The sequence below is a fragment of the Aethalodelphis obliquidens genome, unplaced genomic scaffold, assembly GCF_003676395.1.
Source record: "Aethalodelphis obliquidens isolate GAN/ISIS:26980383/991018 unplaced genomic scaffold, ASM367639v1 scaffold3, whole genome shotgun sequence".
NCBI lineage: Eukaryota > Metazoa > Chordata > Mammalia > Artiodactyla > Delphinidae > Aethalodelphis > Aethalodelphis obliquidens.
The window spans coordinates 86,254,817-86,282,012 of NW_020837947.1; the positions used below are offsets into that span (position 1 = coordinate 86,254,817).

Consider the following 27,196-nt stretch of genomic DNA (forward strand, 5'->3'; position numbering starts at 1 on the left):
ATATTCTTAACTCTGGAAGATTCTTATCTGTCCTTTGCGGATTTATATTGAAACTTCTTCCAAAAAAGACAAAAAAAGCATAATTAAACAGAAAATATGTGACTTTTAAAATGACAAAGGAATTGCAGCCTCAGTGAAAGTAGCCTGTGTTATTATGACTGGATGGCAGCTCTTTAGCTCCAGAATTTTCTTTCAAGTTCTGATTTCATTTTAAATTGTGATTTTCCCTAACTCATTAAAATGCAAAATCTATACAAAACAATGTATAGATTACGCAAACAATGTTTGCATAATTATAAAATAATTTACTAAATGTTGTATTTCAGGAAGAAAAAGGTTATGTTCAGGAATTTAATTAGTGACCTGGCAACACTAGATATTCAACATTGGTTCTAATTGTATGCACATCTGGGATTTCCTCCAAAAGAACTTGATTCTCAAAGGTCAAACATTTATATCAAAGTGTTTTAAAATAACCATCTTGTAATAAGGAGGATGAACAGCTTTTCATCAGAAGCAATGCAAATTAACTTCCCAAGAGAAATGACCCAATATATTCATCTTACACATGAGATATTTGTATTGATATATATATACCATTTATGTTGACTTCTTTTGTATACCGTGGAGTATTCGAAAGAAAATGGCATAAAAATATAAGCATGAACATCACCCACTCTGGGCCAAAGTAGCTGAAGGAAAAATAGTTTTTGGTCCTGTTTCAATCAGAGACAGTAATCTCTATATAGCACCTTACGTATTTTTCAATTTTTCCATTATATAGGTTGGCATTCTATTTCCCTTTTGTCTACTTGCTCACATTACTGTTATGAAATATTGAAGGGATCTTGAGCTTTCCAAGAGAAATCCAGCACATTAACAGGATGCGGTAATATTACTAGAATATAAGACTCTTTTAACTCTTCCAGGCTTTATTTAATTTCATTACCTTTCATTTTCCCAGTGAATTTAAAAACCAGCAACAAACCAGTTAACAAAGCAGCAGCCATCCAAACAAACAAATATAACACAAAACTACAGACCCTATTTAAATATCAAAAAGCCCAAGATCACAAAGAATTTAAAACTGTTTCCCAATTTCAATATGAAACTACCCAACATAAATAGGTAACATGTTATTGATAATTTATTTTTGGTATTTTTCTTTTCTCTTCATTCAAAACACTTTTAGTTCTTTGAAAGAAAGAATTATTAGTACTTGTTAGGTAAGATTTTTTTTGTTGTTTTCATTTCAATGAATCTTAAGTACATCGATAACATAGTTTTTTATCAATATTGAAGGAAATCCAAAAAAGAGAGTATATATGTACATGTATAGCTGATTCATTTCACTGTTCAGTAGAAACTAACACAACATTGTAAAGCAACTATACTGCAATAAAAATTAATTTTAAAAATTTGAAAATATATGTATATTTCCATGGGTTTCTGAGTCCTAATTTTTAATTTAAAATAAATAGAAACTTTTTTTTTAATTCAGTGAAGACTCTGTCTTGGGGGGTAGTCAATAATTTTGCCTGTGAGATTAGAGAACATATTATCTGAGCTGAGCCCCGAAGGATGAATGGGGTGAAACCGAGATTTAAAAGGCCCTGTGAAAGGCAAGGTACCCATAAATAAGAAACAGCAAGTGACAGCAAGAAGTCTATAATTGGCAGAGATTGAGATAATCCACAGGTCCTCATTGTTAATATGAAAGTGTGATACATGACTAGAGTACAATAATTTCCATTATTTAGCAACTGAGCAAACACCAAATGAGAGTAAATGAGAACAGAGGTTGAGATAAACATGTATATTTTTATACAGATTTAGGTATCAAAATGACATTGTTACAGTTAGAAAAATGATATTTCTGTGTTTATAATTCTTTGATACTTTCTAACTTGATATTTTCTGTGTTTATAATATCAACAGGCATAGTGAGGAAGTGGTGAGGAAGAATATTTGAGGTGGCTCAGAATTTCGATTTCACTACCTGGTTGCTTTGCTATCCCAGGAAGCATTTGTTTTTATCCAGGCAGCCTCAGGATGGATAGAAGCCAAAGCAGCCAGTGATGACAATTTGGTCACCATCCAAAATATTGATAAATAATCTGTAAGTTCCAGCCATATCTGGGGAGTTTTTGTTCCTGTTTATTTCTTTTTTTTTTTTTCTGCATATCATTATACATTAAATGATGTAGTTCTCAAATTACATTATCTTTCCATCAGGTACCAAGTTACTTCTGCACTCATATCCAACTTGATTATCCAGTAATATTCTGGATATGTGTATTTAGGGAATTTCCTTTTATTTATTAATTTCCATATGGGTAGATACTGCATAATTTCTTTATATTTTTGTAGTTTTCTAATTTCTCTGAAAATCGTATTCTGTTGTTACATTACATAAACAAGCTTCCAAAGCTACTGAAGGAAAGTGCCTCTCCAAAATAATCATTTTTATGAATAGAAGATAACAGGGCTTTTCTTGCTGTCAGGGCAGTTCTTAAGAGATTTCTAATCTGCACAAGCTTCAAAAATGCTGACTAAATCTAAGAAGTATTATAAAACAGCAGCCAGAAATTTAACAGAGGAAAAAATATTTTGTTTTTGTATTCCTTGGAAAATGATGTGACTTCTCTATATTCTGTTATTTGACTACAATTTAAAGGTAATCCTGAGCTGGTCTCATGAATAAGAAACTGATGTTTTTTAATTTAAATTCTATTTTAAAAAATGGACAACTATTCAGTAAAAATAACAATGAAATGATTGCAGAGTCATATTTCAGAGATTCAGGCCAAAAATAATGTATTAGAAAATGACACAGACAGTATATCCAATCTTCCAATTTGTCCTTTTGTTGTTTTAAATTTAATATATATTTTATATTTATCAAATATAAAATAATATATATTTTATATTTATTTATATTTATAGACCTGAAGGTCTATAATAACTTTTCAAACAACCATTAGTTTTAGTGTTTTTATAGGAATGTTGAGTTTCAAAAATTATTTTGAAATACTTTTCTTTCAAGGGAGTACATTAATGTTAGTGAAATCTTTAAACAGAAAAATAAAGGTTGACATATCTTCTGTGTCACATCAGAAGATATGGCATAGAGAAGTTATTCCAATTTGCCCAGACCTAAGACACACCCAGAAAACATCAAATGCTGACAGTGAGTACACACATTTTAAAGAAAGAGAAAATAAAAGTTTAGCCTGCTTTTCAAAATAATATTTCACTGCATTTTCATTTAATTAGGAATAGAACACCTCCAGTATGAATGCTACACAAAGAAAGGTGAATTATTAAAATATATTATGATAAACTACAGAATAATCCACATTTATTGCTTCATAAACAATCTGTCAATATTAGGAATTTTTAAAAATAAATTTATTTATTTATTTATTTTTGGCTGCATTGGGTCTTCATTGCTGCACACAGGCTTTCTCTAGTTGTGGCGAGAGGGGACTACTCTTCACTGCAGTTACACAGGCTTCTCATTGTGGTGGCTTCTCTTGTTGCTAAGCTTAGGCTCAATGCAGGCGGGCTTCAGTAGTTGTGGCTTGCAGGCTGTAGAGCATAGGCTCAGTAGTTGTGGCGCACGAGCTTAGTTGCTCCATGGCATGTGGGATCTTCCTGGATCAGGACTCGATCCCATGTCCCCCGCATTAGCGGGTGGATTCTTAACCACTGCACCACCAGGGAAGCCCTGTTAGGCATTTTTAAATGTGCTCTAACAAAATAATGTATTATCTATTTATCATTCATCCATCCACCTACCAACCTATCTATTTATGCTTCCATAAATGTACTTGTTACTGAGTCCACACTTGTACTGCTCACTGCACACCAAGCCAATAAATTGAGAGATGAGTTGTTTGGGCCAAAGAATAGAGACTATTCAGAAAGCCAGCAAACTTAGAAGATGGTGGATTAGTGTCCCAAATTTAGAATTAGAATTCAATTAGAATTAGAATTAGAATCTTCCCCGAGTTAGAATTCAGGCTTCTTTTATACTAAAAAGGGAGGGAGTGTGGCTGGTTGTTGCCAACTTCTTGGTGCCAGCCAGACCTCCCACCCACCAGGGGATGTGATAATCCTTTGTTCTTTCAGCTGTCCATGTAGGTCTGGTAATGATGTTCCTGTAAACCTCCAACCAGACAAACGTTATTCTCTGTTCTGAAATTTTTTATCTGTATATGAATTGAAAATGTTATACCTTTAAAAATCAATCCTGGCACAAAGACCCAAAGCAGCCAAAAATAAGTAAGTAAAATAAATTTTTAAAAATAAATAAATATATATTTTTTTAATTAAAAAAAATCAATCCTGGGACACAGAGCCTTGAGAATGGGCTACTTTATATTTTAGGCTAAAGGCAACATTCTTTTACAAAGTTTCAGAGCCAGCATAACTAAGCAGAGGCAAGAGAGGACAAAGGTTAGAGCCAAAGGAATAGATCCAGTATGAAGTCAGGTTTGTTCTTCTCTTATATATTTATTTAGCTTGGCACAAGGTATCAAATAAAATAAGGTCACAGATTAATTATACATGTAAAACTATTGAGTAGTTATGGCTTTCTTATTCGTACACTGAATATGAATGATGAATGAAGTTATATTGGCATAATTAAAGCTAGCTATATTTGTAAGTCTAGGTATCTTCAAAGAAGCATAGTTGGGCTCTTATATCATTGATGATGCTAATTATAAGAGACTCTAACTTTGTCAATTTTAATAGAGTTATGAGCACACATGATAAAAATTTAGTTTTCAATATGTTATTCCCTGTTGAAGTCTACTTAATAGACAGCTGCTGGCTTTTTAAATCAATTCCAAGAGAAGTATAGTATCTTCATTAATGTAAGAGAAAACAGAGCATGTTACTGAAAATGAAACGGCAGAAGCCAGGATTTCCATAAGCTATTTTTAGCAGATTGAAAAACATGAAATTTGGCTCAATTTCTCTTTGAGAACATGCATTTTATCTATCAGTCATTATCCTTCATGAAGTGTATGGCTGCATGAGGCACAGCCCACAATATGAACTTTGCCTGAGGCACAGACAGAGCTCACATCCACATAGGAAACATGCTGTGTATTATTTGAGGGCAGAGAATATCAATGACTCCAGGTATGTCTCCATTCTTCTTGAAGTATCGGTGCACTAAATGGGCACAAAACATTGTATTATTGTCTATCAGGTAAAAACCTTCAGGTAAGTTCCAATAGTGGCCAAGGAAATGGCAAGAAGATAAAAAACAGAATTAACCTACTATTTTGTAGGCAACTATTAAGATTGTTTAGGATTTTTCTTATATTAATTCACATAAATGTCAATATGAGGCCTATAAAATTTTGCAACATAGAGGAAGAAAACTTCATAATATTGCAGTAGGAAAGTATACTTTTGTACAAGATCTGCTAGAAATTAAAGAAGCTAGTTTGACACAATTGTTTTTTTCTCTTAAAAAAAGAATATACAGTACACTATGAAAAAAGTTATGAAGACTGAGAGCAAAGTAAGAATAGTCATCTGAATAACATATGAGAATAATACAGCTAAAGATTAATACAGGAGAAGAAATAAAATCTCCATTAGAAGCAATTAGTAGAATGAGTATAAAAGTCAAAATTGTGATGTGAAGAATAAATATGGAAGAGTTTTACTAAACATAAAGGCAATAGTAAAAATGAGAGGTTATTAAAAAGGAGAGTCAACAAACTGCTAACATGGATTACTAAATAAAACCAAAACAAATGCTAAAGAATTATAATAGAAGTTAAAATATATATAAGTCAATTTTTAAGTTGTATAAGACATTTAAAATTATAATTTGAAATTGTGAGACCAATATTAATGTATTTAATTCACTATCTTGAGCTTAAAATATTTTTTAAAAAATAAAAATAAAGATTACTATAGAATAAGACTTGTTCTCTTCAAAGTTCAATGCCAAAAAGAACAAGAAGTACAACATCTATTGACTTTTGACAGAAAAATAAAATAGATTAACAAATAGTGCTGAGGTTATACTTTTACATAGGCAAAGACAAGGAAAATTGTAATATATATTACAATTTAATTTTTAAGTTTTTGAGAATAGAAGAGAAAGAAAGGTCAGTATCACTTTGGGTACTTGAAAGTGTAATATATTAACAGACATGAATTATTTTGAAACCATGCATTTTATAATAAACCATGTCCAGTAATACACAAAATCATTAAGATGACAAAACTTAGTGTTTGTGTATTTAAATACTTCTGCCTTATCGGCATATACCAACTTTGTATTTGGGTTTTTGTTACGTAACCTGAAAAATGAGCAGTTAAAACCAAGTACTGGGACAAACCACCAAGTCAAAATAGAAGTTTATGTGAAGAATGTATCAATGAGTCTACATGCAACTGCCCTGGGGGGTCAGTATCACATTTAAGAGTATAAATTTTAAATGTAAAATTTGAATTTTCCCAAAGAATACTTATCCATTATTTTTTCTGGAAACAACTTTTATTTGCTTTACATTTTTGGTGCAGTTAATAGCAAATTAGTCATTATTATAGAAAATATGCTATCGATTATATAAAAAGAGAAATATTTATGTTCAAAAGTAACAATTTCAAGACTGTCTTCACAAGCTGAATGTACTCATGTCAGGAATGATTTTCTTCACAGACTGGTGGAATTGACTAGATTGCGATATTGTTGAAGGGAATAAAGAAAACATATTCATTATTAAAACAATCACCTTTATTAAATAAGTTAGATTTTTGATAGAAAACATTTATGTTACCTTTATATGTGTTTAAATGTAAGCAGATGGTGTGTATGGATCTATCTGTACACAGCAGTGAAATGAGTGTCATGCAGTTATTGTATTTAACACAGTTTGATACTTGCTTCCTGGGTGAGTTTGCAGGCTCTAGTAATGAGGCATATTGCTCTGAATACTTAGCGTCGATGAGAAGTAGTGATTATCTCCATTTTCTTGGGTATTTTAAAATTTTTTCATAATAAAAGGTAGCATTCTTTCACTGAAAACAATAATATATATCTTAAGCTTATTTATGTCAATGTGTATACTTTAAACTTCACTATGCGGAGGCCAAGTAAAATGCTTTATGCTTCTGGCATCTGGATTTTCACTTAATTTGTGGCTGTTTTCTCCATATATTTCTGATTGACATGGTAATAGCAGGAAGAGCACTTACATTTTCCGTCTTTTGTCTCATTGAGTATCTGAATAAATGCATTTTACTATTCCCCCGCCCCCAATGGGATATATCATTACCAGTTGTATTTGATATTTCAACAGGTTACAAAAGTCATAAAATTGTTCAAAAGCAACGTATCCATTTGTGTCAAGTGTTGACTCCATAGCTAGCTCCTGTATAGATGGATAGAGCACTATAATTTCAACACCAACAATTGTAACAAATTTGTAAGTAAGAAAAAAGATACAGCACATTTATTAGAATTTATTGTTTTAAATTGTAAATAATAGTTACAAATTTTAGATATTACTTAAGAATAGATTTAGGATAAAATATCCTATTAATCTATGCATCACTGAGTATATGCCTTTTTATTCTAAAGCAAAAATAACAAAGCAAAATTTATATATTTATATGACATATTCTCAGCTTTTCTAAAATAATTTATATTTTAAAATTCAGTTTTACATCACTTCTTAGAGAAAGTTCTTATCATTTTACTGATTTCGGGCTCTCACTGTTGTGGCTTCTCCCGTTGCGGAGCACAGGCTCCGGACGCGCAGGCTCAGCGGCCATGGCTCACGGGCCCAGCCGCTCCCTGGCATGTGGAATCTTCTCGGACTGGGGCACGAACCCGTGTCCCCTGCATCGGCAGGTGGACTCTCAACAACTGCGACACCACCAGGGAAGCCCCATTTTACTGATTTTTCTTCATTCTGTCACTTGTAGGCAGTTACTAAATATCATAGTATACCTAATTGTATAAGCTCAGAATTGTCTAAAAAGAATAGCAGGGATTCACAGCAGGCTACTTCATTTGCTTGAGTAGCTCAAATTTTAAAAGTTGTAAGAGACCAAAAGTATCAGTATTAAGAGGTCAAACTGTGGACAATGCCAAATAACACACCACTGAGTTTAAACGCACTTTACTTGTAAAATGAATGACATTTTGAGAAAATAAGCTAAACTTCATGAAAATAGTTTGAGAAAGTCTCCATTTCAAGCCACTTAACTATACAAATAAGGCCAACAATCAATAAATTGCATTATCTGATTCAGCCCCAGAAATTACAGGATGTTTATAAAATGAAAATTAACTAATTCCTGATACAAAAGTTTCACATTTTCTAATCAATTGATCAAAATAAAATGTTAAAGTTACACATAGAAATACTTATAAATTTGGTCACATGTAATATATATCTTATTTTTGTTTTATTGAAAAAATATGATTTTTCCTTCCTTTAGACATGTTAAAATGATTATTCAATTTGATACATTTAATTTTACTTAACTTCATTTAATTTTGGTATTGATAAAATAACTTATTGGAAAATTTTACCTAGACATGTAGTTTAAGTATTTTTTAAGTTACCTGAATACCATGATATTAGAAATACTAAGTTATAGGACAAACCAAGCAGTATTATTTGTTTATGACTGGATTTCTCTCAGTTTCCCTGCTGTGGGCATTCAGAGGAAGACACTGCCCAGTGCCATTTGCTCTCAATCCACACATTCTCTCTACGGTAGGTCTGCCTGCCGATGCAGGGGACACGGGTTCGTGTCCCAGTCTGGGAAGATCCCACATGCCGCAGAGCGGCTAGGCCCGTGAGCCATGGCCGCTGAGTCTGCGCATCCGGAGTCTGTGCTCCGCAATGGGAGAGGCTACAGCTTTCCATCTAAGAAAATGAGATGGTCTGAAGAATCCTCTACTCCTCAAGTTATTGAACACCAAAATCACAAAATTGAATTCATATTAGTAAGAGAATAAACATTCTCTTTTTATAAAATCTATGGTAAACTGTAAATAATCAAGATGTCACATAAATGGAGAAATGTAAATTATTTCTGCATTTAAAAAAAAAGAATTTATTTTGATTTTAACATTGATACAGGAACCATTTAAAGCATTATTGATGAGTACTTATATACTTCATTTATTCATTTATTCACTCACTCATCCAATAGATAATTATTAGTAGATAATCAATTATTATGCATACTATTTTTTAGACATGGTAGTATTTTGGGGAAAGTGATTAGGGGAATCACAGATAAACAAAGAGAGAGTCTGCCTTCAGGGAGCTAAACGTTTACTGGGGGAGACTACAAAAAACAACAAAAAAGGGAAGGTCTAGTCTAATGCCTGTGTCACTGTGCTGTGAAGGAAAACAGTACAGTGGCAGGAGGGGAGTGAGGTGGTGGGTGGTAGCTATTTAGATTAATTGATAAGGGAGAACTCTAAGGAGTGACAGGTGAGCAGAGATCTAGAAACAGTGATGGAGGTAACTATGTGAAGAGTAAGAGGAAGAAACTTTTAGGCAGAGAGAGCCTCAAGCACAACAATCTTGAGGTAAGCAGGGACCATGTCTCGTAAGGTCTATAGGCCCCAGTTACAACCATGATTTACCAAATGCTAATTAGGACACTTAGACTTTTGTCCACTTGACCTAGAACATTTTGTTTATACAGATCAAGCAAGAATCTATGAGGCTTCCCCTCTATTTCAGTTCCAGGAACACCATGATCAACTAGCCAGTGCCATAGGTCTGTAGGAAGCAGACAATTCTGACTGCTGCTTTGACTTCTTGCCATCATGACAAACATGACCACCTTGTCTTTGGTGATTGAGTTTCACCACTTGACCCCTGTCACCCTGAACTCTAATTACTTTCACTGTATTTAGATTTCTCACTTTAGTAACTACAATTCCCCCACTTAGGTGTAGCTTGCAGAGAAGGTCTTCAAGGATGCCAGGAACCTCATCACAAATTTATTTCTCACTATCATGGCAAAGGTATATCCTCTGGACCCTCCCATGGTAAATAAGCAGGTCTTAAATGACAAATCCTCTTTCACATTCCAATCTCCCTAAGCCTTCAAATACTTCCCTCTACATTAAACCAAGGCAGGTGAGGCATTTCCAACTCACTCACTGTGGACCCCCGTTTTGGGGGTCCATGTTTCAGCAGGCAGCCAAACACACTGCTAGAGCCCTTTCTATCTCCCCAGCTGTAGCATGAAAGGCAAAATTTCTGCTTAGTGAGCCCATATCAATACATTTGGCCTGATCCCCATGTAATATTTGTTCTGCCATTATCCCACAACCTCAATGTCCTTCTCATATATATTCCCTGGATTTCTCTCTGTGTAAATTAGAAAACTCAAGTACTTCTTTTGGAGTATAGTAGGTCACCCTTGCCACCTCACCTTTAGGGCCTGCTGTGACTAGAGTCTAGTTATAGGCCCAGAAGTGAAGAGGGGTGGAGGGGGTAGGTTCTGAAGAGAATCAGCATTGTCATCGGTGACAACTCTCTCAGGAAACCGTTACTATTTCCTCAGACAATGCAGAGTTAATTCCCTCAGAAGGAGTGGAGAGTCCCCACACTGAGGGAAAAGAAGACTCTCCTACTTGGAGCGGAGAAGTCTCTTCCCCTGGGAAAGAAGAGTCATTAGGATTTAGGGACTCTGTGTTCCCAGCTTCCTCAGGGTCTTCCCACACATCCTCATCCCCCTTTCAGCATCCCATTCCTTCCCATCATGGCCTTCATGTTCACACTGGGAGTTCAACTTGTACTGTAATTCTGCTGGTCACAGGACGAGATTCTGTATTTGATTTTCAGCAGTCTTAGCCCTGTGGTGACAGGACATAAGGGTCTCCTTCAGGGCACATGTAGATGTTTTCAGGTCATTTATGTAGAACTTGATCTGAGAATTTGAATCCTGAATCTCATCCTCTTCTTTCCCCACTTTGTCCAGCAACAATTAGGAACAACCTCATTATATTCATTCATTTGAGCAAAATGTTTGGAAGTACTGTATTCACAGTCCCCCATATCCTTGCTTCTTATACATGATTGATTAGGAATATCCAAGTGATAGTTTGCTTATCTTCGGTGCCAGATCCCATCATGGACTCTCTGTGCTCTCTTTACTACTGAAAATAAAGTCATCGGCATTTTTAAATCTTGATTAGAGAGATAATTTCAGATACCTCAGAACAAATTTTTAAAAATTCATCTTTAAAATTCTGTTCCTCTAGAACCACTTTCAGTACCAAAATATGCATTAGGATTCCCCAGAGAAACAAAACCAATGGGAGAGTTATAGACATAGATATAGATATATAAAGATATTAATTGTAAGGATTAAGGAGGCTGACAAGTCTGGAGAGCTGCAGTGAGTATGAACCTGTGTGGAGAATACATTAATATATTGTGCCTTTATGTCATATTGAACAAATGTGAAATTAACCTTCATTGATAAAAAAAACTAGAGTCAGTATCCAAACCATCTTGGCATGAAAAAGTATAGCTGTACAAGAAGAACTAATTTTATGGATAAATAAATGTTGCATATTGATGTGAGCTGCCCAATCCAGCATATGCGTTAGATTGAGGTTTATGCAGCCCAACGTAAACACTTGCACGTAAGATGGGAGATTTATTTTTATTTTTCTAAAATTTTATTTATTTATTTTTGGCTGTGTTGGGTCTTTGTTGCTGTGCGTGAGCTTTCTCTAGTTGCAGTGAGTGGGGGCTACTCTTCCTTGTGGTGCGCGGGCTTCTCATTGCGGTGGCTTCTCTTGTTGCCTAGCACGGGCTCTAGGCGTGAGGGCTCAGTAGTTGTGTGGCTCATGGGCTTAGTTGCTCTGTGGCATGTGGGATCTTCCTGACCAAGGATAAAACCTGTGTCCCCTGCTTTGGCAGGTGGATTCTTAACCACTGTGCCACCTGGGAAACCATGGGGGGGGGGGGGGGGGGAATTTAGTTTTAGCAGAGCATCCTGATCATGGCTGGTAATCATTGTACTGTAATCTGATAGGAACATATGCCCATCAGGAAGTTTGGATGCAGGAAAGGAGATTTTATTAAACAATAATAAGGTATAGCACATAGTCTCATGAAGACCAGACATCTGCTGGCTGACCTACGAGAAACTCAAAAAGCACCAAACCTGTAATAAATAATCAGGCCTGCATGCCACGAGTTCTGTCAGTGCTTGTTGCAAATTATAGAAACACACATGTCTGCCTGGTGCTTGCTTGGAGATTGCATCCATCTCATTCATTTTCCTCCTCAGGTTACTGACTTCTGAATCTAGGTCTCACTGGGACACCTACCTTGTAGAGCTGAGTCATGTGCAAATACCTAAAGAGCAAGGTACTCTGGGAAGTGGAACACATCATGTGGGGGATTATAAAATGCAGGAAGTATGTTCAAAGGTTGACTAGAGACTGCATCTGGATTATTGAGTAGAATCTGGTTGCCTTCTTTCAGAGCTGATGCTGACACACAGCTTATGGAGTCAGGGCAGGATGAGCAGGGTGATGACAGTCTGAATAATGATCAACAGGCTTACTTGGAGATGCTATTTGCCTTCACATTTTGTAATTGTTAAACTTTTTAAACTGTTAAAATATTTGTAATATGAAGAATAAGGTAAGTGATTATAAATTCTGAAGCCAGAACTGTAATAAAGTTACCAATTTGATTCAGTTTTTTAAAGTTTTATAAGAAATAAATCTGACCATTAATAGAATGTTATAAATATAAAATAAAATTTTATAAAAAGATTTTAACATCTTTTTAAAAACTGACTTTGAAAATTCTACATGCTAAGCTATAGAAATGTCTAGCAACTAACTTCTCTCTCTCCAGATAAAATGATGTTCTACCTCTTTCTAAATAATGAGCATGATATAATGCCCACAAAATCCCAGTTTGATTTAGTTCCAGGATGTTGAGTGTGAGATGTTTTGTTTCCAGTGTCAATAACTGTCGTAACTCAGGTTCTGTGCTTTTATAACCTTCCCACACTTCTCCTTATCTTCAGATCTTTGCTCCTGTGATTACCTCCTATCCTTTTCCATGACTATTTTGTATTAGTCTTTTAGTATAAGCTTTCTCAAATAAATTTTAGACGAGTAGGGGAAATCAGAGGATATAAATTATGCATAAATAGCATAAATGTTAGATGTTTTCTTACTCTAAGAAGAATATTTAAATACATAATGTTCACAATCTTTTCCAAATCTGAGAATAATCCATTATTTTTATTATACAATCTAATCCAAAACCATGATTTACCTAGAAAATGTTATCTATTTGATAATTTGGTAGGAACAGACTCAAACATGTTAAGGAATCAATGTCAGTTACATATTTTCAATCTATTTCACACATATATTTGCAAATATTTTTTCATGATTATTCCTAACACCAGTAGGTACTTTCATAGGTATTTGTTTCAAAAATTATAATTTATTAACTATCCCTTAAACTTACATGTTATAGACAAGACTTTCAGTTTATGAAATATGCAAGGTATCATTCCTGAATGTAAGATCTTATTATATTAGCCAATATCCTGTGTATAATAAGGCATAACAATGTATTCTCTGTGTGTGTGTGAGTGTGTGTGTGGATGTGTGTGTGTGTGTGTGTGATAGGGAGTGCTTTTTCTATTAGGTTAATTTCAATGTCATGGTCTTCTTTTGAATGGTTAAGGATTTGACAGAGAAACCATTCATTCCTTCTTTCATGAAGAGTTTGGATAACACAATTAAAAATATTCCATAATTTGTAGAAAGTGTCTTTTTGTTTTATTGTTTTGATCTTAGGGTTTGGGTATTTAGATCCTCAAATACTTATCCTGGATCAGAATTCAGCTGGATACATGATAGGTACCAAAGGGGATTGTTAGAAATGTATCCTGTGCTGTATCCAGAAAAATTATGACTTATTCTGTCTGGGATGAAGTCTCATTGGTAAACACTACTTTGATGGCTGCATACCTCTCCTATAGATATTGTACTATGGTTATGGCTAATCAATTATTTTGCCAAGTTTGGGCAAGGATGCTCTCATAGCATCCTTTCATTTTTATCTAATTAGCCATTTTCCCCACCTATAATTATTATCTTTCTTTGGAAAATTATTATAATGTAGAAAATATAGAAAGAATAAGATTAAATATTTATGGTAAATATTTATTTAATAATAATTTAAAATTTGAGCTTTTATAGTCTCACATAAAGCACAAGTAGGCCATGCTTCCAAATCGGCACTTCAAGATCATAAGTGCTCCCAAAAATCCAAGCTTGCAGTAATGCCTGCTGAGGCATGTGCAGAAAATTTCCGGAAGAAGCAAAACTTGTTAAAAAAAAAAAATAGGGCTTAATTCCACATTGTTACACGTATGATCTATGTTTCTGTGATTATATCAAGGTAAATAGATATAAAATTATAAAATGTAATGTCAAAAACTTTGTATTTTAAACTAATATCATACGAAGCTTAAATAGGAAATAATTTACTGGGTAATTTTTCACATGTTCACTTCTTTCTTTGAATGCATGCTGCTACTAACGTAGATTTAAATAGTTTATGCAATCTGTTAGTATAAATAAAGTAAAATTATTTTATTCTTATTTTATTTCTGTAGATTTAAAATGTGAATGAAGCAAGCTACTTAATTTTTCAGTCCTTTATGAATCCTTAGAGTGTAAAATGCAATGCAATCTGTATTGCATTGAATATTAAGGGAGTGATATATTGTTGCTTGTAAATAATAATAAGGTAATAAATATATTATTTCAGAAATAAAAGAAATTTATATGGACACCTATGCTAATGTAGTAATTTTTTTTTAATACCAAAGTCTTTTGTTTTAGAATGCTAATGTGAGAATATTATGAATTCTCTTTACATTATCAATAATGGGCAAAATTATGGCAAAGAGTCTATTGGATAGCTTCTCAGTGCTAACAGAATAATACCTTCAAATACAATGAAAGACATATTATGTATGAGTGAAGGAAAAATAAACCCCTTAATGACATAAATAAAGGAAATCTATAAAGTTTATAAAGTACATTGATAATAATTGGAATAAACTATAACTTATAAACAAATTATAGACTAGATATTTCTAAAACTTAGGTCACTTTAAGTATCTTCTATTTTTCATTGATTTCACTAATAAAAGTGAAATATTCTTCAAAATAAAATAACCAAAAGCTCTCATCAAATTTGCAATTTTAAAATGTTTAAGGAGACAATGAAGTACTTATATGTTGAGGTCCATTTATTTTCTAAACTTTGGGGGTTATTTACTTCTAAGAGAATGTCTATGTACACCAAGAGTCTGGCTAGTTTAAAAAAATATGTTTATTCTTTACCTGTTTAAAAGTAGTGAAAACAATTTGCGTTCAAATATAGCTGTGAATTTGGAGACATGAGGTAACTTCAGTGTTTGATAGGAGAAGCATTTATTAATTAACATTTATTCATATCTTTGCCTTATGAAGGAGTTCTGTTTTTTATCAGATATTTTCATGCATATGAGCAACACTCTCCATATTTAATTTCTGAATCATTACAATGTTTAAAAGTTGCTTTCTCACCCATTACAAAACTAAATTATCTACTTTGTATGTGCTTTCATTATTTACCATTCCTTTTCGTTTTATAATAGACCTTAGAGTTATAAAATGGATTTAGAATAATATAATATTGATGAAGGAGGAAATGGATTCATGAGTATGCCATGATTATGGACAGTTACTCAGTAGGTACAACCACCTAATTATCCTCTTTATATGGGAGTCTCTTTAAAATTTTAAAGGTATTATTTAAATTTAAAAATAGCCTGCATGTTCTGAGAGGCTATATTAAGGATAGGAAGGTAAATCATTGAAAGACGAAAATAAGGAATTGATCTAACCATATTTGTTCAAAAATGATTCCTTCGTCTGCAAGTACAAGGGATGCATTAGTGAGTGGCAAGATTGGAAGTTGAGAAACAAGTCAGGGACTATTCTAATAGTTCAGACGAGATACCAAATATTTTGGATTAATGTGGTAGAAGTGAACACATTAAAGAGATAGTTAAGGGGTCTTGTCAACAAAACTGATGAGTGAGGAGACAGTGGTGCTAATTAGTATGGTTAAATATGGATCAGTTCCATAACTTCTTATTTGGTCTCCATATTCGTAGACTTTCCCCATTCTAATGTCCTCTTCAGTGAGTAGACAGTTTGATGTTTTAATGAAAATGACATTGAAAGCATGTTAAATATATTCCTTTAAAACAATCTCCTCTGTTTTAATAAAATAAACTTAAAAACCTAAAAATATATAGCTACATTTACTTTAATGAATCTAAATAGTGCCTCTCCAGCATGCATTGTATACCCTTAAATAGATTTGGAGTTTGGCATTTTATCTAACTCTGAAAAAGTAACACATAGACATTTGTATTCAGTATAGAACTATCTATAGAATTCAAAACCACTCTTGCCTTTCCCAAATGGTAATTACATCTTGTACATTTGAGCTCTCACTAACAAGTAACAACATGTCATTTTCTAAGTGAATGAGTTAATGCATTTCTGGTTTGAGATAGATCACTGAATGTTATATATGACCCCACTTTTAATTGGAGAATACATTATATTCAATAGTGCATTCATTATTCAATAATTCAGTAATTCATTTCCTAATCATTACATTTGATTATTAAGTATGTGCTTGACATTGTCTGATATGTAATGTATTGGCAAAAATAATTATGAATAAATTGATGATGATCAATAATACTAGAATTCTTCAGTTGCAAGTAATACAAATTCCCCTGGATAATTTAAGAACAGGTAAGTTATGGGAAAGATATAATAAGCTATCAGAACTTACAGAAAGGCTTGGGAAAAACTCCTGAACACTATTTAGAACTGAGCCAGGTACAGAGATCCAGGTACTGGACACAAGATGGGTTTCAGGAAAGGGGCAGTCTACCCTTTCTTTGTACCTTATCAGAATCAGACTCTTGGGAGGAAATCTCTGACAGAAGAGCTTAATCCACTGGCCATGGGAGAACATGTCTCTGATGTCTCAACAAATCATGTTCTATTGGAAGAGAATTCCTCAAAATAATGTTGTTCAGAAGGGGCTATGGAGTGCTTCATAGCCAGGAAACAGGAAACATTTTGTATACTGCTAAAACAACTCTATTATATTAGTATGTCAGATTAACTATTTAACAGAGCTAAAGAAATAAAAGCATTAAAATTTTGAAAATGGATAAATTTTGACATTACACTTATTGGAGAAAGAATGCGGTACACACAGATTAGAATAAAAAAATCTTAGACTCAAATCATGCCTTTAAAACTTATAACAGTTTGATTTGGGGCAAATAACCTTTCTCTATATTTCTTTACAGATAAATATTTTAGATAAATAATATGTGTTTTATCTTATTCATTATCATATGAGTATTAAATACAACAGTCTGCAAGAAAAACCTTTTGTTAAGCACCATGAAAACCATAATTGAGTTGATATTACTTTAAAGCTAACATGTCAGACTTTTATTATACATAAAATATCATTTTAGAGTATTCTGGATATTTGCTACCTTAGCATTCAGTTACAGAAGAATGGTGAACACAGGAACACACATGGATATGGTCTGTCTTTTTTTGTTATTTTTGTGCTCAGCTAGAAAATATCTTGATTACATGCAAAAATTATATCTATATCTATCTATAGGTTTTCAAAATGCAGAAACTTTAAAAATAACAAATATATATCTCTTATCAAAATACAGAAACTGAAAATAACCATTAGCTGAACTTCATTTTTTTGATTCCACAATATAGCAAAAGGCAATGTACAATATAATCTAACAGAACCTGAATGATATAGATAAGATTTTCTGTTCTTAAAATAATCTTAATGCATTTTGAAATGTAGTTCTACATTTTTTAAGGCTCAGTGAAGTGCAAAGGTCTCCAAGTAAAGTAACTCCCAAGAATGATTGTAGTACTCAGTAACTCGAAGACCTAGATTAAGTATAACCTCTCAGATATTAGATAAGAGAAAGTAAATAGAAATATAATATTTGGAAAGAACAAATGACTTGGTGGAGTAAAGGTAGTGACCATTTTCTAATGGTCCTTATAGGAAAATATTTTGATAGAAGTCCTGCTTCGACTTTTTCTTTCCTTACATTTTGTCCTTGGGTCCTTTGGGGCATTTTTTATTTATTGTTCTAAAAGTATACTTAGAGCATATATTGCATTAAGGAAACCATAGTGAGTATTTTGTGGCATAATGCTCTTAAGCATGTATTATGCACTTTAGAAAAACTATAATAAATCAAACAGGTAAAATATGAAAATAAATAATCAACAAATTAATATATTATCACTGCCATGAGAGGCAGTGATATTATATTAATGGAGTTTAAACAGAGACAATTTTTAATGAGAGAGAGGAATGAAAGCATTACGAAGGAAGTGGCATTTTGGTGAGGTCTTGAAATGTCGATAAGCCTTAGAAACAATGAAATAAGAAGGAAGAGATGGCTCAGAGAGGTGAAAGAACAGACACACAGACCTCTGTGTGGTAAAGTAGAGCAAATATTCAGGGATCTGCAGGTAGATCTTTGGAACTGATTAATCAGTAGAAATCTGCCATCCACCACGTTAACTATATCTATGATCAACAGTCACAGCGAGATGATGTGAGCAGCCCATCACTCTCTACATGAGGCAGAGCTGGAGTGCTGCCCACGTATCCCAGTTCTAAACCACCATTAATTTTTCTGCACTTTTGATCCAATTTTAAAACACTTGAAAATTAGTGGGAGAGCATTCCCACTAATAGTAGCAAAAATGGAAAGGTATGTTGAGTTGAGCCTTAATTCCTTGCAAAATTTGGTCATTTTTACTGATCAGTCATAGGAAGTCCAAGAGATTTTGGATAATTGACAATTTTGACTTTGCATGTGTTTGGAGTTGGCTTTGTTTTGTTTTCATTTTCTGACATTAAAAATGAATTTTTCATTTTTCCTTAGTACTATTTGATGTTTTAATTCCTACATGGTCACTTTACTATCTAAATTTACATTCACGTAGAAAAACACATCAACCATTTTTAAATAATTTATTGAATCTCTCTCTCTCAGGATACGATATTTTATGCTGTGGTACACAAAGACAAAATCTCAGCAGATTAACACCACAGACATTTAGTTCTCGCTGTAAATCAGTGGGAAGCTCTCAGGCAGCTTTCTCCTACTTAATGGCTTGATATTCCCAGCTGCCACACTGTATTACACCTCCATTTGTTACCGGTGAGGAAGAAGAAGACAGGGACCAGGCAGTGACTCTTAAATGCTTCTATCCTGAAATGAAGCACATTTCCCCTCACTTTTTGTTGACCAAAGAAAATCTCAAGTGACCTCATCTTACTTCAAGGGGGCATATGCATAAAAGAAAAGAAACAAGTAAGGTAGTAATAATGTCTACCACCTATAAGTTATTGTCTTTAATTTTTATTTATGGACATATTTAAGTTATTCAAATTCCCCTTTATTGTCTTACATAGATGTGTGATATCAGTTATCAGGTACCTAGAACATCATAAAAGTTAATTATTTCTATCTTCCTCCCAAGTTTGCATTTCTTACATGCAGAATTTTCCTACTTCTATCAATTTATGTGTTTTTTTTTTTAAGATTTCTTTACAGGAGATTTTCAAAATTATGTCATTTCATAAATGATTTATTAATTTTAGTTAATTTCAAATGGTGAAAAAAAAAAGCAGAGGAAGTGTTTCTTAACTTTTGGCCTTAAGTATATAGTAGATTCACGTTTTGAGAAACTCAGTATACATTTTGTTATATCTCCTACGTGGTCACACTTATATTAACACTCATTTGTCATATTCTGCCAAAAAATTATTTGTAAGTACCAGTAGATCCAGACCATTGCTTTAATAATACCCGGTAGGAGTTTTATTAGTTTTTGACCTGCGCAAGCAAGACATTTTTCACAATCCTCAAAATTACTTATTGGTCAGAATACATATCTCCCTCCCCGCCACCAATACCTGGGTCATATACTGCAACAACATTTACAGGGAAACATTTTTTCTCTTTTGAGATTAAAATAAAACTAACATACACATTAGACAATGCAAATGTTCACTGTGCTAGAAATCAAAATTCCACATGAAACACGTTTCCACAGAAAGCAATGCAAATTTTCAGAAGAGGTTCACCTACATCCCAGGCAAACTTAAAATTGGGAAAATTGTGGACTAAATAACTTTGAAAGTGCAACTTTTTCCTCCAATGCATCAGCCCTTCTTCCTTGTTTCAGTCCATTTTAAATTATTTTTTCCACTGTTAAATTACAACCATGTTTTATTCTATAACTGACTTCAAAATGATGTCCATGTAAATGACAGCACTCATCTTTAACTTGAAGGTAATTTTGCCAAAGTAATTCAAGTGATATACTCGCTCACTAATGTTTGAATATTATGGGCATGGTTTACTTAAAAATGTGTAAATTAGTATGTTTTCCTTTTCAAAAGTGAAGTTGAAATGAAACCATATTAATATCTTTACTAAAATGTTACTTCGTGCTGTAAAAATGTGTGACTTCGCTTTTTGTACCATTTCAAATGACCAGGGTCTTTAATTTCAGAAGGAAAACAATACTATAATAAACAAACAGGTTATTCGGCATGACACTAAATGTCGCTTACATGAACAGCTCTACATAACTTTCAACTATTTTTGGCAGTAATAAATTGGGAGGGTCTTTAAAATATTAAAATTCTGTACTACATTCTACCTTTTACACAGTCTTGTTTTCAAGGATATTACAGATTTAACAATTCTTTCTGTAACTTGAAAATCTAACACTATAGTTCCACTTCTATCAATTTCTTGTTGTACCAAACTTTGAAAAAGATTTCTCTATCAGATACTCAAAAGGTAGGCATTTTGATACTTATAATTAATATTCCATCCCGTTCAACCAGCAACCTTGCTACATAACCAGATGCCAGATGTCATTAGAACTGTTTCCACTCCATCCTGCATAAACTGAATTCTTTGCTGCTTCTTATATCTTAACTTGGGACTTCTTTACTTTATTAAAGAGATGGAGGTGTAATGTTTATGTTCTGATTAAAGGTGCTTAATCACACCTGTTTTATCTCCCTCAAAAAACTCATCTTTAAATCAACAGGCAGACTAGGGTGTGTGTGTTTGTGTTTGTGTGTGTGTGTGTGTGTGTGTGTGTGTGTGTGTGTGTGTGTGTGTGTTATAGAGGATTGAATAGGAAGAGCAATGCTTAACTGCCCAAATAATTTGAAAAATGTTCTAAGAGATCAAAGTAAATCTCTCTATCAAAAGAAATGCTACCTTTGTATATGTTTTAAAGGCTTCTTTTCAGCAACATTTCTTAGAACTTGTGACATTCTCATGTGACTTTATAGATATAAAGAAACTTTAAGCTTCCTACCTTAAGATTTCTTTTAAATCCTCTTAATCTTTTCAGTGAGATTAAGTTTTACTGAGAATGGATTCTGAGAGAGTAGCATTTATTTTGTGGTGCAGGGGTTACCTGGAAAATCAGAGAAAAAAATAGGATGTTAGAAATTTCAATAATAACTAACAAATAAAAGGGTTTCTACTTACATTTTTATACCCACGTATACCTACTTGTTTGAAGTACCATTATTTTAACCAGAATTCTCTATTGCTTATACTTTCATGAATCTACTTCACAAACATAATTGTGGTCCAAAATGATTTCTCTTCTGAAGACTCTTCTACATTGTAGCAAATTAATATACTGTTTTTAGAATAATTTTAATGATGGGAGTCATTCACAGAAAAGAGTAAATTACACACAGTAATGTACTCTTATGTGACACATCAGAACATTGCATTTTAAAAACACTTCAAATGCATAAAAAATTGCAATATATTAGCATTTTTCTACTACGTCATAAAATTAATAAAGGAAATAACCTTGAATCACTAATGCCAAAATGAAGTTAGGTGACTTTTTTTTTTTTTTTTTGCGGTACGCAGGCCTCTCACTGTTGTGGCCTCTCCCGTTGCAGAGCACAGGCTCCTGACACGCAGGCTCAGCAGCCATGGCTCACAGGCCCAGCCGCTCTGCGGCATGTGGGATCCTCCCGGACCGGGGCAAGAACCCGTGTCCCCTGCATCGGCAGGCGGACTCTCAACCACTGTGCCACCAGGGAAACCCCTAGGTGATATTTTATGCTTTTTGTACATATTTTAGTGTAACAAAAAGGCAGATACTGCAATGTTATATTCTTTTACAATGAAGAAATAGATACAGCATATATAATCTGAAATAAATAAGACAGGATAAGAAAATTTGTTCAAAGTCCTGTGCCAGATCAAAAAATTATAGATTTTTTATATAGAATTCAATAGCAAGGGATTCAGTACAAATATACTCAAGCTATATTCAATCTTTGTCTTTAGTTTCCAGTGGTTTCTTTTTTATATGTCTGGCATGGTTATTTTTGGTTTTCATTTTGTTTAATGTTTTATTATTTGGAGTTCCCAGCATTTCTTGAATTTGTAGATTTACATATTTCAGCATAGTGGGGACTTTTTCAGCCATTCTTTTTCTTTTCTTTTCTTTTCTTTTTTTTTTTTTTCTTTCTTTTCTTTTTTTTAGTACTGTATTCTTTGTCTTCTTTTTCTGGGACTCTGATGGCACAAATATTAATACTTTTGTCACTGTCCCATAAGACTGTGATGCTCTACTCATCTTTTTTTCACTACTTTTTCTCTCTTTATTCAGATGTACAATTTCTACTAATCTATGTTCCAGTTCACTGACTCTTTTCTTTGTCGTCCTCGTTCTGAATTAAGCCCACTCAGTGAAAATTTTTATTTCAGTTATTTCATTTTTCAGTTGTAAAATTTCTATTTGATTCATCTTTATAACTTTCATTTCTTTGCTTAGATTTTATGTTTCCATTAGTTTTAGTAGTTTTCATTACTACTTAGTAGAGCATATTTTAATGGCTGCTTTAAAGTCTTTGTCAGATAAATCCAACATCTCAACATTGGTATCTGTTGATTGGATTTTCTAATGTGAGTTGAGAATTTTTTTATTCTCTGTGTGCTGATTGTAGAGTGTATTCTGACCTTTTAAAATACTATGTATGAGATGCTGATCATATTTAAATACTGTTGAGAATATTGGTATTTTGTTTGTTTTAGCAAGCAGTTAATCAGTTTAAGTCTGGCCACAAGTTCCAACCTTCCTTCTGTGGGTTGTGTTTTTAATGTTCCTTCAGTTTTCAAAGGTTTGGTTGTATGATTCACACCAGTCCTGGATGAGAGCCACCTGTGTCCAAGCTGGGAGATAAGTGGTGCTCTGTTTATTATTTCAATTATGTTTGCCTTTGGTATGCTGAATAAGATCAGATCCACATCAATGCATCCCAGGGATGAGTCCAGGAATGCATTGAACATTTGATGAGGTCACCTTACTGACCTCCTCCTTCTCTGCCATCTCTCCTGTGCATTCTACTTTCCTGAAACTCCCCTTCTCATCCCTCTTGCCAGAAAGCCGAGGTGTAGTTACTGTGCTCTGCAGTGGGCAGTTACACTCGCACCTGGGACCAAGCAGCAAAAAGACAAAGAAGGAAAAATAACAACAATGGGAGTTGGTCCCACCCTCTTGGAATTGTTATTCTAGCAAACAGAAAGTAACCCTCCCTCAGAGATTTGGCTAATGCCAGCTACCCTTGCCAACAGCTTCTACCACCACCATGGAATTGTTTAGGGGCCCGGGTGCACACTAAAGAAGAAAAGCCAAAAAAAAAAAAAAACCAATGGGAACAAGCGTTTCTGTATTCTCTCTGAGCATTAGCAATCTCCCTCTCCTGTCTGAGTTGGAACTTGATTTCTTCTGTAGCTCTCCATATTTCCACCCCAGTGGCACACATTTCTCCCAGGCTGTGGACACCAGAGGGAAAATAATGGCATACCAGAGGGGGAAAAATACTCAGTTATTTTGGTGTTATTTTGAGTTGTGATCTTCTACCTTTTCTATTTTGTGAGGTGTCAGACAGCTTCTGCATGCTTTCTCTCTAGGTTTTATAGCTGTATTCAGTGGGAAAGACTGGATGGAATGTGATTATTCCTACTGCCTGGAGCCAGAGCTTGTTCCTTGTCATCTTCTTGAGAACAGTGTCTCTATCTTTATTTTTATATTCCCTACAAGCAATTAAATTCCATTTTTGTTGTTTTGAAATCCTAGGAATTTATAGCATTTTCAAAATATATGAAAACAATTTTGATCCTTTAGAATAGAATTTTTATCATTTGTGAGGATTTGCTCATTTCAAACAATATTTCATTGTTTTATATAATCTGATTGCACATCAATAATTTTTCTTTCTGGTGCAATTTTTTTTTGGAATGTATTTTCAATTAATTTTATTTTATTAGATACCTATTTCTTTAATTTTGTCTTTTTAATTTATTAAATATTTCATTTTTTTTCCATTTAATAGGCCTAAATATATCTGGATTTGCAATGCTATAACAGTATATGTTTGTCTATTTATACATATATTTTCCTTGTTTACATATATGTCAAGTCTAATTCTCTCTCCACTTTTTCTATTAGTGTTCATACTCTTGTCTATTCAAGAATTTTTTTCATATGCATTTAAAATTATATTAACCAACAATCTTCCCCACCTCCACATAAAAACCAAAACACTATTGGCATTATAACTTGAATTGCATGAAACTACATTAATGTGTGAGGCCTGAAATTATTACAATATTGAGTTTTTCCATACAGAAGCATAATCTGACATGGTCTGGTAGACTCTTAATTCTTTTGGATGTTGATTTCTTCCTTGGTCTTTAATATGAAAAAAGATTTATTTATTGGGCTAAGATATCTATCAATAATTTTGATAATGTGCATGAGTTTATACTCAAATTTGCCCATCTATATTGTTGACATTTGCATTATAAGAGTATTTGTATGATGTCACCTTATCTGCTTGAGATTCTTTCTTATGCCAGTTTGAGAATATGGTTGAAAATAAGTTGGGATAAAAAGTAGAACAGACAGTACATTTTCAGCCTTGGGTTCATTGTCACCTTGGAATCACTTTTATTAAGACACTATTACATTTCTTCCAAAAACTTTTAGTGAATAATATCCATGCTGCTCACTAGTGACCCCGGGGAGATCCATAAAGGATGGTGTGTTTTGGATGACAGTAGATGTCTTATAAATGTGGGAGCAATACAAATTGATGGTGTTTCTTCTCTTCGGCTGACAAGGAGATACACTTGATGTGCTTGTTCTAGGCTTAAATTTTAAGTCAAATTTGGCAGGAAAATAAAAATACAGGAACTGAGAGGGAGGCATTTCTATTGTGCTGGATTTTCTGGAACACTCTCCAGTGTCCATCATGCTGGCGATGGATTGTAGTTTCCATGTGCTTGATCCCCCTTAACAGAAAGCTTTCTTGGCTTCACCATTCAGTCAGTTGCTCAGGACAAAAAAAACTTCAGTCTGTGTCATCTGCGACTACAATATTTTACACACAATCCAGTGTACAATCCACAAGTATGTCTTTGAACATTTCATCTCTAACATCTCAGAAAGCTGACATCTTCTGTTGCCTCCATTACACTTTGACCCAACACTAGGACTTCTGTGTGGATTCCTGCGTGATTCTCCTAAGGGGTCTCTCCGCCAACAATACAAATAGTAAAACCGTGGTATGTCACCAGTGATGCCCTCCAGTTATCACTTCCTTTGCTGGTAGCCTGCTTAGCTACTTACTACTGATGCAAGAAATGCCTTTAACATATGGGCTACCTCAGTGACCTAATCTTTTCTTTCCACTACAGTCACAGCAAAGACTATTAGTGGCCAACTTTTTCTATATAGAAGTCATTTTCGTGCTTCTCCAGTTCATCTTTCATTCAGTGGTTTTCTATATATTATGCCAGAAGTGGAACATATTACAAGTAGCTGTACTTTAAATTCAAATTTAAAAAAAAAAAAAGTCTTTCACATTGAAAATTTTTTCTAATGCTGGTTTAAAAAAATGTTTTTAATGTTTTCTATGCATACTCTTTGTCAGTGGTTACAGACAACAGACTTTTACTTGTTACCCTATTATTTTCTTAATAGTATCTAAACCATTTTTGCCATAACAAGAAAAATAGATATTTCTTTAATTTTTTGTGGATTTGGGTCTTTTGTTATTAAGTAAGAAACTTCAAAATAGAATTCTAAATATTTAGGATTGTTGGATGAAATTGTATTAAAAAATGAATTAACAGTTGCATGATTTTAAATATTGCTGAAAATGCTCTCATTTCTCTCTTCATATTTAAGATGCTTAGTTTTTGCATGTCTTACTGATTTTTATGGCTTGATAAAATCATTAGTCAAGTACCCATATTTTAAATTTTTGTGATTTTAAGTTTTGGGATTCTTATCATATTAGACTATTATTCTTATGCCATAATGTGGCTGAGGTAGTCATACTGTGAGAAATATTAGCAATGCCATTTTTTTTTCACTTGCATTCTCATTGCTTCTAATTTCATTCTACGGTTGTTGTTCTCTTGTTTTGTTTTGTGTTTTTACTTTGTCAGTTTTGAAGGGCAAATGTTATTAACTTTATAAAATATTCTTAAATCAACTTATTTGGACACACTCAACAGCAGAAGGCATCACAATATACTGAAATATGACAAGTAGTTTGGGAGCCACAAAGGTGTCCTGCAGCCACTGTGAATCTCCTTCTTTTCCCTCAGGGTACCTTGGGCACAGTACGTGCCCTATGGAGTGAATAAGCACACCTACATCAATTTGAATATTAAACATTTTAGGGCATGATTCTATTTTTTCTTATATTTAGATAAATATGCATGTAAGGTGAGGTTCTGATATTTCTTTCTGCATATTGGATTTTTTTTTTCTGCACTGGGTATGTATTACCATAATTTTTGAAATCCTTATAGATTGTTGGGTGATATGACTTGCAGGGCAATATGATTACTACTTTTTTCACATTCCTTTTCTCTCTTTTCTTCTAGATGATATATGTCC

The 27,196-nt window shown here is 33.5% G+C and overlaps 1 protein-coding gene across 1 annotated transcript in view; it reads left to right on the top strand.

The window, feature by feature from the left end:
- EYS (EGF-like photoreceptor maintenance factor) overlaps positions 1 to 27,196 on the top strand; it is a 1,677,823-nt gene that overhangs the window by 165,714 nt on the left and 1,484,913 nt on the right. The window contains exon 10 of the mRNA XM_027093793.1: positions 10,582 to 10,591. Coding sequence (XP_026949594.1) covers positions 10,582 to 10,591 — 10 coding nt within the window. The remainder of the gene's footprint in view (positions 1 to 10,581; positions 10,592 to 27,196) is intronic.